The sequence below is a fragment of the Taudactylus pleione genome, unplaced genomic scaffold, assembly GCF_031769625.1.
Source record: "Taudactylus pleione unplaced genomic scaffold, aTauple2 ptg000378l, whole genome shotgun sequence".
NCBI lineage: Eukaryota > Metazoa > Chordata > Amphibia > Anura > Myobatrachidae > Taudactylus > Taudactylus pleione.
Genome location: NW_028284779.1, coordinates 2,851,245 through 2,863,658, shown reverse-complemented (window position 1 = coordinate 2,863,658; position 12,414 = coordinate 2,851,245). Strand labels below are relative to the sequence as shown.

General features: G+C 39.4%; 1 protein-coding gene across 3 annotated transcripts in view; it reads left to right on the top strand.

Annotated features, from left to right (window-relative positions):
- Window positions 1–12,414, top strand: part of MDGA1 (MAM domain containing glycosylphosphatidylinositol anchor 1) — a 470,589-nt gene that overhangs the window by 292,021 nt on the left and 166,154 nt on the right. For 2 of the 3 annotated variants that reach the window (XM_088445361.1, XM_088445359.1), the window contains exons 5-6: window positions 1,186–1,318; window positions 11,946–12,038. In XM_088445361.1, the coding sequence (XP_088301487.1) occupies window positions 1,186–1,318; window positions 11,946–12,038 (226 nt within the window). The remainder of the gene's footprint in view (window positions 1–1,185; window positions 1,319–11,945; window positions 12,039–12,414) is intronic. The other variant, XM_088445362.1, reaches the window with a different exon arrangement.

The window sequence follows — 12,414 nt, the reverse complement described above, 5'->3', positions numbered from 1 at the left end:
CAAATGTCGATGATGCAACTAATATTGCGTCAATGTTGGAGTGTTTACAATCTCCATCGCAAATGCACAGACCACGGAGCCCGAATGTGGGCGTCTCACTGCTCGTACACTCCATCACACTGTGGAGCACAAAATGAAGGCTGAGATTATATTTGCATATTCCTGCAAGCGCTATTGCGAGAGCGGCTGCAACCGTGGCTTATTACCAACTGTCAGGCACACTGTACATTGTAAACCTTGCCCTCTATAGTGCAATTGATGTGATATATTTGGACTATGTGGAAATGTTTGTATGTTGGTAGAGAAATTGTTGGAGCACAGGAGGCAACCACCATCCTCTAGACCAGCGGGAGCTCGTCTGAGACTGTCCACCTGTTGTAGAACTACAAGTATTATCATGCCCTGCCGGTCTCGTATTGCTTCCTGGAACCTTTAGGATGTATTTGTTTTTATTATTCATGGGAACATTCTCAAATATTATGAAACAAAGAGGCAATGTAATAATGAACTTTATATATATAAACTAGTGTAATAATGCAATGCTGAGTGATGCAGATAATGTTTTCTATTGTTTTATGTACTGTTGAGCAACAATTTTAATAGCTGTAAAGAAGTAGGAGATATACAGAATAGGAGACGCTTACTTTAATGTTGTCTGTCTTTAGAAGGAAATACATATATACATTGACAATAGTGTTATAAATGTCTGAAAGGTCTCTGCTTGTAAGGAGCAAATAGGATGAAAATAGAGTTTCTGTAAGAGATTATTTACAGAAACTGGTTGTCCACTTTTGTAGAACACTTTTCTCACCAACCCTGTCCTACCGGAGACACCAGGGAACCTAGAGACAGTTATACTGTCAGTAAAACACGTGGGGGAAAGGGAATAGCCTGCAACTTGCGGGCATCGGTGGGTTCCCTGCGAATCTGGCCTATGATTTAAAGTGGCAATCATGTAAAGGGCAAAACTAACCTGCTGTAGCCCTTTAAGAGATTGCCACCTTAAACCATCGTTCAGACTTGCCGGCAAGTCACTGATACCTCCAAGTGGCAGGCTATTACATTTACCTCATGGTCCCAGAACAAAGATTCTTCCAGTTTTGAATGCCTTAGGAGTTTATACATTGCGGACACGCTGTTGTGCGGTTTCACCTCTCACAAAATCCATGTTCTCCCTTTGCCCAGGGCGAAACCAAAGTTTTGAAATTGAAGAATTTGCGGCCTCAAGACTATGCCAATTACACGTGCCAGGTGTCTGTACGGAATGTTTGTCTGATCCCAGATAAGTCCATCACTTTCCGCCTCACTAACAGGACAGGTAAGGGACGCCTCGGGCCTGCGACTTACTTTATCAGAACGTCAAGGGCTGAAATTCTAAAGCTGGGTGAGAAGAGATCAGTAGACCTGTTAATGAATAGACTCTGAAGATACCTCCTTCATTTATAATAATCGAATATCCTCATCTCACAAATCTTCTGTGTCCTTCAAGCATTAAAATATCAATGGTGGAAGGTTTGGCCCATAGCTGCTTATGTTCCTCATTGGTAATGTGGGCCAAAACAGGCAAATAAAATTGGGGCTGTTATCAGGTATGGTGCAGACTTTTCAAGTCTTATAGCCTATCACAGTTTAAATGATCCATATTATGTAACACTTTCAATAAGAAGACAACATAATCCTTTCCACAGTGTAATAATAGACTGTCTCTGTGATTCGTACAGTACCTATGTCAGGAAAGGTTAGTGGTATTAGAACATAAGTGGAAAAAGTGGAGTCAGACTAAAAAATTAGGAAAGACATAAGAGACTGACTGAATTTTAAAGCTATTTTAAGACAACAGTTACTTTGACTTAACTAATTCACAGTTCGGTGCACTAGTTGGTTTTACATTTTTTTAGAGCACCATGTGTGGGTGACCCCCTCTTTATATTGTAAGTCATAACCCTTGCCCCACCACAATTATCATCTTATATAACCCTACGCGTTTTGCACATTTCACAAGTTGAGCAAATGGCCCATTTCCATCTATCCATATGGTAAATTATTTTTTATTGGTCTTTATATCGATAAGATGATAATTCCAAAGATCCTGTCTTACTGAGCTTTCTTCTGGAATATTTGATAACCACTTTGTGAAAATTAATAATTTCAGAGTTTAGTTCCTGACCAACACACAAAGCGAGCAAGACTATATCGGGGCTATATCTGTGTGCTCTGGAGGTGTTCCTATAGTCTTGTGATTGTATTTTTGGGGGTTTGTGATATATCCTCAATCTTGGAATTTAGGCTACGGCCACTCGTATATATCAAATAAATTCAGCTACTCTTGATTTATCCCAGGTCAGTAAATAGTTCCACCAATAACCAATATGATAAATCTAATATCATATCTGTAAATCCCACCAATAACTTTCTAGCTATCAGTTCCTACCAAATGCAAATTGCCCACCACAGATCAATTGAATTGGGAGATATCTGTAGGACCGAGATACTTAAAGAAAAATAAAATCCAGAAATAACTGTAAATCCGTACAGTACCTGCTAGAAAGTGATAGGGTTCCCTTTTATGTTCCAAACACAATTAGAGAGAAGAAAATGTAAATTAATATGTAATCTCTATTGAGATAGAATGTGCATATGATAATTTACAATTCAATGGAGAAGTTCCACCTTAGCGGAATCATTCTGGCGTGCAGTGAGCAGTAGAACAATACTAACGCATTTCACACCTTGTGTTTTATCAATATCTTATGGGAACATGCACTGATACAGCAGCTTTGTTTATAGCTTGATACTGCTTATTGCAGGTTTAATCCGGTTCTGGCAATTACAATTTAAATTAATGCATGTTTACTAGTCACTGTTATTATTTTGTTTAAAAACAGATTTTATTAAATGCCAGCAGATAAATCATGAATCTGCCTCATTAAGTAATATACCTTATTAAAACAAATCATACCATTTGTGTTTAACATTTATATGCTGCTTAAAATATCCACACATAGATTAAATTAATGACATCTACATGCACATACATATGCAACTGATTGCCAATTAAAGTACCGATTATTTTTAGAATTTATTTACTCTGCTGTTTACATTTTTTAAACTTTAAATTTGTTTTATCTTTTTTGGTATATTTTGTATCAGCTGAATATATTTGCATATGCAATTATATGTCTGTATACAGGAATATACAGCAGGTTTAAATATTGTCCACAATAGTTATGATTTTATTACTTTAAATTTTATTTAAATACTTAATAAGGCAGATCTGAGATTTATATGCCGACATTTAGTAGACGTAGTGCTGTATTTTAAATAAAATAATAAAACGTGTTTAGCAAGCACTCATTACATACATCTGCATTGAAAATTTTATTTGTAATGAATTTGCATTTATAAATACTGGAACCGATTCATCCTGCAATGTTGAACCAATAAATAAGCAGTATTGAGCTATAGAGAGCCATATGAATGAATGCTCCTATTGAGACATTGAGGAAGAACATGGTGTGAAACGCGTTTCTCAGTCATTATGTGATACAAGCTGTAACACTGCTGACACTCAGGGTGGTCATCCGATTTCTTTCCAATACTATTGGGCTGCTTCCCTTCATAGTGATTGCATTAAACTGCAACAAATCCAACTATAGTACTGACACACTTGTTAATGTCATTGCTCAATGCCCAGTGTCTCATCCTCATTGAGTAGCAGCACCAGACTGGGCAAGCTCGGAGTAGCGTAAGGTGCCTACACACTAGACAACTTGCAAACGATGCAATGTCGTCAACGATTTCCCTTGAACTTACCTGAATTCCTGTGCGATTGAAGTAGTAGCCCAGCGTCTCTCGTACAGATTGAGTGGTGTTTAGCTGCATATTCGGTCCGAATAAGATTACTTTAGTTAATAAAACATACACACATGAGTTTAAAAATACATTGTATTTAAAAAAAAGGACTCTGTAACCATCCTTTTATCACTTTACTAACAGGAAAAAAATCTTCCACAATGGTGTAGCTTTAAAAAAAGAGATATAGTAAACAATAAGACCCTACCCCTATAGCTACATACACACGTAAAGATTTTCTGTCCAACCATCCAACTAGTTGATTGGATGGAATGAAAATCTGGTAACGTATGGGGGTAACTGATGATCAGCAATTTGCTCCTATATGCCAGAAAACAGATGAAAATGGTCGGTCAGACAAGTTTGTTAAATATTTGATCTAAACAATTTGTTCAAACAACAGTTTTTGTCCATTTTCCAGTATTTGGGAGCAAATTGCTGATTGTCATTTGCTTTCATACCTTACCAGATTTTCATTCCAACCAATCACCTAGTTGGATGGTTGGACAGAAAATCTTTACGTGTGTATGCAGCTTAAACCTACCCATCCCTCACCGCAGCCTAAACCTAACCCTCCCCCCACGCAGCCTAAACCTAACCCTCCCCCCACGCAGCCTAAACCTAACCCCCCTCCCCCTTCAGCCAAAACCTAACCCTCCCCCTAACCCCAATACTTACTGTCGGGATGCTGGTGCCGGAATTCTGACTGGTGTCCGGATTCCACCGCCGGCATTCTGAGCGTTGGCTTCCCAACAGCCGAGATATGAACTACATCCCGTATTTTTGAACCGTGTGTGCGTTTTATTTCCTGATGTATTCTATATTGGTATAATTGAGGCTCTGCACTGCAGGGTCCTGATATTGTTTCCTATTACATAAAATGTGTACATAAATTATTGTTATTTTATGTAACACTGAAAGTTCCCCCTTTGTGATATCACTCGCTCAATTTCGGGTCTATATAAGCATTGGAATTCCTAAATGATGGATTCCCTCGGGAACTACTATAGAGTTAGGAATTTTGTACAATTAGGTTTTATTTTCTCCTGTTTATACTTCTTCCAATGTGGGAGATAGGAAAAGGTGCAGTACCCTATTTTATTATTTTATAAACAAATCGTAGAGTTGGACAATTAACTTGCACATTTAAGATCAATTAAAGCGCATAAAATGTGTCCCCCTCTGGGGTAGTATAATATCTTCTGTCCACAATAGCTGTTAAAATACAGTAATGTGTAAGAGAGGACTTTTATAGATGTTTCCCCTGGTGATTGTTACTTGAGAGATATTTGCAGCCACCCAAGAAGTGTTGGGAAAGGGAGATGGTTACAGTCTATTTAAATAACCTATTTCCAGTCAGATTGTAATAACCATTAAAATCTTCAAACAATAACGTGGAACAGCAGTGCTACTAAAACAATAACGTGGAACAGCAGTGCTACTAAAACAATAACGTGGAACAGCAGTGCTACTAAAACAATAACGTGGAACAGCAGTGCTACTAAAACAATAACATGGAACAGCAGTGCTACTAAAACAATAAATGATTGCATTGATGCTTCAATTATATTGTATTTTGCAACTTATGCTTATCGTTGATTCACACAGTATTGCAGTTAGTGGTTTTTGCGGTTTTAACAGCACAATTTGTAAACTTAAACAATGCCTGCTCACATCACTATTAGGACCAGTCCACTATAACATGACAGGGCATTAATGATGTTTACAAATTGTCCCTATTTCGTTTAATTGTTTTAAGGTTTCAATGGTTTTAACAAGTGTTTAAATATCACTGTACCACCATGCCTCCAATGCTAACCTCTGTGCCAACATGCCATTAACTATACTGCATATCTATCTATCTATCTATCTATCTATCTATCTATCTATCTATCATTGGTCTCATATCTATCTATCTATCTATCTATCATCTATCTATCTATCATTGGTCTCATATCTATCTATCTATCTATCTATCTATCTATCTATCTATCTATCTATCTATCTATCTGTCATTGGTCTCATATCTATCTATCTATCTATCTATCTTCTATCTCATTATCTATCTATCTATCTATCTATCTATCTATCTATCTATCTATCATTGGTCTCATATCTATCTATCTATCTATCATCTATCTCATTATCTATCTATCTATCTATCTATCTATCTATCATTGGTCTCATATCTATCTATCTATCTATCTATCTATCTATCTATCTATCTATCATCTATCTCATTATCTATCTATCTATCTATCTATCTATCATTGGTCTCATATCTATCTATCTATCTATCTATCTATCTATCATCTATCTATCTATCATTGGTCTCATATCTATCTATCTATCTATCTATCTATCTATCTATCTATCTATCTATCTGTCATTGGTCTCATATCTATCTATCTATCTTCTATCTCATTATCTATCTATCTATCTATCATTGGTCTCATATCTATCTATCTATCTATCTATCTATCATCTATCTCATTATCTATCTATCTATCTATCTATCTATAATTGGTCTCATATCTATCTATCTATCTATCTATCTATCTATCTATCATCTATCTCATTATCTATCTATCTATCTATCTATCTATCTATCATTGGTCTCATATCTATCTATCTATCTATCTATCTATCTATCTATCTATCTATCTATCATCTATCTATCTATCATTGGTCTCATATCTATCTATCTATCTATCTATCTATCTATCTATCTATCTATCTATCTATCATTGGTCTCATATCTATCTATCTATCTTCTATCTCATTATCTATCTATCTATCTATCTATCTATCTATCTATCTATCATTCGTCTCATATCTATCTATCTATCTATCTATCATCTATCTCATTATCTATCTATCTATCTATCTATCTATCTATCTATCTATCTATCTATCATTGGTCTCATATCTATCTATCTATCTATCATCGGTCTTATATCTATCTATCTATCTATCTATCTATCTATCTATCTCACATCTATCTAACATTGGTCTCATATCTATCTAACTACAGTATCTATCTATCTATCTATATCTATCTCTATCTATCTATCTATCTATCTATCTATCATCTATCTCTATTTTTCTATCTAGCTGTCATCGGTCTCATATCTATCTATCTATCTATCTATCTATCTATCTATCTGTCTGTCTGTCTGTCTGTCTGTCTGTCTGTCTGTCTGTCTATCTATCTATCATTGGTCTCATATCTATCTATCTATCTATCTATCTATCTATCTATCTATCTATCTATCTATCTATCTATCTATCTATCTCATATCTATCGATCTATCTATCTACCTTTACATCTAGTATTTGGATTTTTCCATGAGTCTGCATACAGCTGAGATGTGTTTGTAGATTCCAGTAGGATACATTGTACAATTTTGGCTACATTAAAATATAAATCATCCAAGATTTGCTAAGTGACTCTGGAAACCATAGTGTTTAAAACTTTCCTTATCTCCCAACATTCATAAACAAAAACAGGGACGTAATTAGAGTAACATTTCTATGGGGCTCCTAATGCTTCTAGAGAGCCACCTATCTTTGCAGTGGTTGTTCATTTTATGTCCATTAGCAGTGTCCTAGGATCCTAGCTAATTTTCTGCCCTATAGTACTGTAGTACCATATTACATTTTATGCCCCTTAGTACTTCCCTAGTTCACATTTTGCCCCCCAGTGCCCCCAGTTCATATTATGCCACATTCTAGTTCCCCAGTTCACATTATGGAACATTAATTAATGTCTTCACTCAGAACTTTGTTGGACCACGCCTTCTGCTATGGTGATATCTCGTCTTCTCTATACAAACGATGCAGAATGAAATAACTCATTTCAAAGTTTATACACAAAGTCACATGCACCACTTAATTTCAGGCCAGGTTGGTCAGCATGTGAGGTCCCATAGTATGCCGGTCAGCATGTGAGGTGCCATACTGCGTTGGTCAGTATGTGAGGTCCCATAGTATGCTGGTAAGCATGTGAGGTGCAATAGTATTCTGGTCAGCATGAGAGGTGCCATAGTATGCTGGTCAGCATGAGAGGTGCCATAGTATGCTGGTCAGCATGTGAGGTCCCATAGTATGCTGGTCAGCATGTGAGGTCCCATAGTATGCTGGTCAGCATGTGAGGTCCCATAGTATGCTGGTCAGCTTGTGTGATCAATAGTTTGCTGGTCAGCATGAGATGTGCTATAGTATGCTGGTAAGGATGTGAGGCCCCATAGTATTCTGGTCAGCATGAGATGTGCCATAGTTTGCAATGCTGGTCAGCATGTGAGGTACCATAGTATGCAATGCTGGTCAGCATGTGAGGTACCATAGTGTGCCGGTCAGCATGTGAGGTGCCATACTGCATTGGTCAGTATGTGAGGTCCCATAGTATGCTGGTAAGCATGTGAGGTGCAATAGTATTCTGGTCAGCATGAGAGGTGCCATAGTATGCTGGTCAGCATGAGAGGTGCCATAGTATGCTGGTCAGCATGTGAGGTCCCATAGTATGCTGGTCAGCATGTGAGGTCCCATAGTATGCTGGTCAGCATGTGAGGTCCCATAGTATGCTGGTCAGCTTGTGTGATCAATAGTTTGCTGGTCAGCATGAGATGTGCTATAGTATGCTGGTAAGGATGTGAGGCCCCATAGTATTCTGGTCAGCATGAGATGTGCCATAGTTTGCAATGCTGGTCAGCATGTGAGGTACCATAGTATGCAATGCTGGTCAGCATGTGAGGTACCATAGTGTGCAATGCTGGTCAGCATGTGAGGTGCCATAGTATGCAATGCTGGTTACCATGTGAGGTGCCATAGTATATTGGTCAGCATGTGAGGTGCCATAGTATGCAAAGCTGGTTAGCATGTGAGGTGCCATAGTATACTGGTCATCATATGAGGTGCCATAGTATATTGGTCAGCATGTGAGGTCCATAGTATGCAATGCTGGTCATCATGTGAGGTGCCATAGTATGCAATGATGGTCATCATGTGAGATGCCATAGTATACTGGTCAGCATGCATGTGAAGTCCATAGTATACTGGTCAGCATATGAGGTGCCATAGTATGCAGTGCTGGTCAGCATGTGAGGTGCCATAGTATGCAATGCTGGTCATCATGTGAGGTGCCATAGTATACTGGTCAGCATGCGAGGTGCCATAGTTTACTGGTCAGCCTTTGAGGTGTATACTGTTTATAACAATGAGCAGAGGTGTTTTAACCTACTATAGGGGATTTAAAATACTTCCATTGAAATGGTGCCACCCTATGATGAATCGTTCACTTAGAGAACCGCATTATCCTTAGGTATAGTATCTTAGAATCTCCCCTTTCCCTGTTTTATTTAGACATCCCAGGTACAGACCTTAACTGTATAAAGGATTATGCCATAATTACATCCTTAAATTGACACTTGTGTCCACAAGTTGATCCCAGACACCCTAGTTGCCGTCATAAGGATAGAGTCACACATCAGTCACACATCATGTGGCCGCTATAAGGATAGAGTCACACATCAGTCACACATCATCCGGCCGCTATAAGGATAGAGTCACACATCAGTCACACATCATCTGGCCGCTATAAGGATAGAGTCACACATCAGTCACACATCATCTGGCCGCTATAAGGATAGAATCACACATCATGTGGCCGCTATAAGGATAGAGTCACACATCAGTCACACATCATGTGGCCGCTATAAGGATAGAGTCACACATCAGTCACACATCATCTGGCCGCTATAAGGATAGAGTCACACATCAGTCACACATCTTGTGGCCGCTATAAGGATAGAGTCACACATCAGTCACATATCATCTGGCCGCTATAAGGATAGAGTCACACATCATGTGGCTGCTATAAGGATAGAGTCACACATCAGTCACACATCATCTGGCCGCTATAAGGATAGAGTCACACATCAGTCACACATCATGTGGCCGCTAGAAGGATAGAGTCACACATCAGTCACACATCATGTGGCCGCTATAAGGATAGAGTCACACATCAGTCACACATCATGTGGCCGCTATAAGGATAGAGTCACACATCAGTCACACATCATGTGGCCGCTAGAAGGATAGAGTCACACATCAGTCACACATCATGTGGCCGCTATAAGGATAGAGTCACACATCAGTCACACATCATGTGGCCGCTATAAGGATAGAGTCACACATCAGTCACACATCATCTGGCCGCTATAAGGATAGAGTCACACATCAGTCACACATCTTGTGGCCGCTATAAGGATAGAGTCACACATCAGTCACATATCATCTGGCCGCTATAAGGATAGAGTCACACATCATGTGGCTGCTATAAGGATAGAGTCACACATCAGTCAGACATCATCTGGCCGCTATAAGGATAGAGTCACACATCAGTCACACATCATGTGGCCGCTATAAGGATAGAGTCACACATCAGTCAGACATCATGTGGCCGCTACAAGGATAGAGTCACACATCAGTCACACATCATGTGGCCGCTATAAGGATAGAGTCACACATCATGTGGCCGCTATAAGGATAGAGTCACACATCAGTCACACATCATCTGGCCGCTATAAGGATAGAGTCACACATCAGTCACACATCATGTGGCCGCTAGAAGGATAGAGTCACACATCAGTCACACATCATGTGGCCGCTATAAGGATAGAGTCACATATCAGTCACACATCATGTGGCTGCTATAAGGATAGAGTCACACATCAGTTAGACATCATCTGGCCGCTATAAGGATAGAGTCACACATCATGTGGCCGCTATAAGGATAGAGTCACACATCAGTCACACATAATGTGGCCGCTATAAGGATAGAGTCACACATCATGTGGCCGCTATAAGGATAGAGTCACACATCAGTCACACATCATCTGGCCGCTATAAGGATAGAGTCACACATCAGTCACACATCATCTGGCCGCTATAAGGATAGAGTCACACATCATCTGGCCGCTATAAGGATAGAGTCACACATCATGTGGCCACTATAAGGATAGAGTCACACATCATGTGACCGCTATTAGGATAAAGACATTTTGATGTACAGTAGCTCACATATTCAGTTTTTAACCAGGGAATGTGATCTCAGCTTCAGACCAGTGTTATTAGCTGTAGAAAACATGTTTTAAACAGCAATAGAATAGGACGTCATGCCAAGTAGAAATCATTTCAGTATATCTAAGGAATATTATTTCAGTAATCCACAGGGGGCTTTAATAAGTACGATAGTACTGAGTGTGGGTTGCGGCTCTAACATAAAAAACATACATAGAGGGCCTGATTCAGCAAGGAACGCAGTCGCGAATTTGCGCGCACCCGGCCGATGTTTGCGTTCTGTGTAAGCAGTGCGCGTGCGTGAACCGGCCCTTTCGATCGTGGAGCGATCGCCATGAGCATGCAGCCCCCTCATAAAGTGACTGACAGGAAGTGGCCATTTATGGGTGATGATGGGGGGTGGTCAATGAAACGCAGGTGTGCCAATGTGTTTGAATGCCGTTTACAGGGGCGTGCATAATTGAGCCCCTGCGACGGAAGACGTAGTCAGAGCTCTAGATGCACACAGGAAACGAAGTGAGGTCAGGTCAACCACTATGATGCTAATGGGTTCGATGGTTCTCGATGTTACCAATGTTTTCGCTATCGAGCGAGGTATTTCGGATGTGGGTAAAGGGAAGTGGGCGGCATTATGCAGTGGTGGGCGTCTGGTTCTTGTGCTGCGGTGTCATTGCGATTGAGCTCATTGGTATATTTTCGCAGCGGCCGGGTGTGTGCGTATGTAGACTTGCGTTCCGTGCTGAATGAGGCCCAGAGTCATAGCGTTATGCAATACAGGTGTATATGCACAAAGTAAAACATTTGTTTTAACTATCACAACTCAAAGAAAACCTTAACTTTATACTGCAATGATTGGTTAATAGTAATATATACAGAATATATATATATATATATATATACTGTATATAGCTGTGATTATTATACCTGTTTATACACTGGTGCCCCGCTGGCACAGCTATTGTATCGTGCAGTCAGTAAGCAGTTGGAAACTTATCAGTCCTCTCTCCGTTCAGGAGCAGCTTGGTGGGGTCGAGCAGGAGATGACAGACAGGTGTATAGAAGCAAGAAATCCGTCCAGTCTCCCCTATGGCTCAGAGCAGAGGCCGGTCAGTGTCCTCTGTTTATTTTTCCATAAAAAGGGGCTTTGATGATGCGTGTTGTGTGTGTACTGTATGTATGTGACACACGGCTGTATAAAGGGTTGCTCCACAGCTATCTGACTCCTTGCAGAATGTCTGGGGATATACTGTATGTTAACAAATAAATTCAATTCATATGAAAAATGGCTGTCTGTAGTCGGATATATCGTTTATGGGGTGGGATCAGTAGAAAGCATTCTTACTATAATTCTTAATTGGCCTACATTATTGTGCTATATTTAATTATTAATTTCTATTAATATCTGATCCGTAATATTTAATAGTCAGTAATGTATATTCACGTAGAACTAATGGTTTGGGATTAATGTAAAGGATTGGTTGA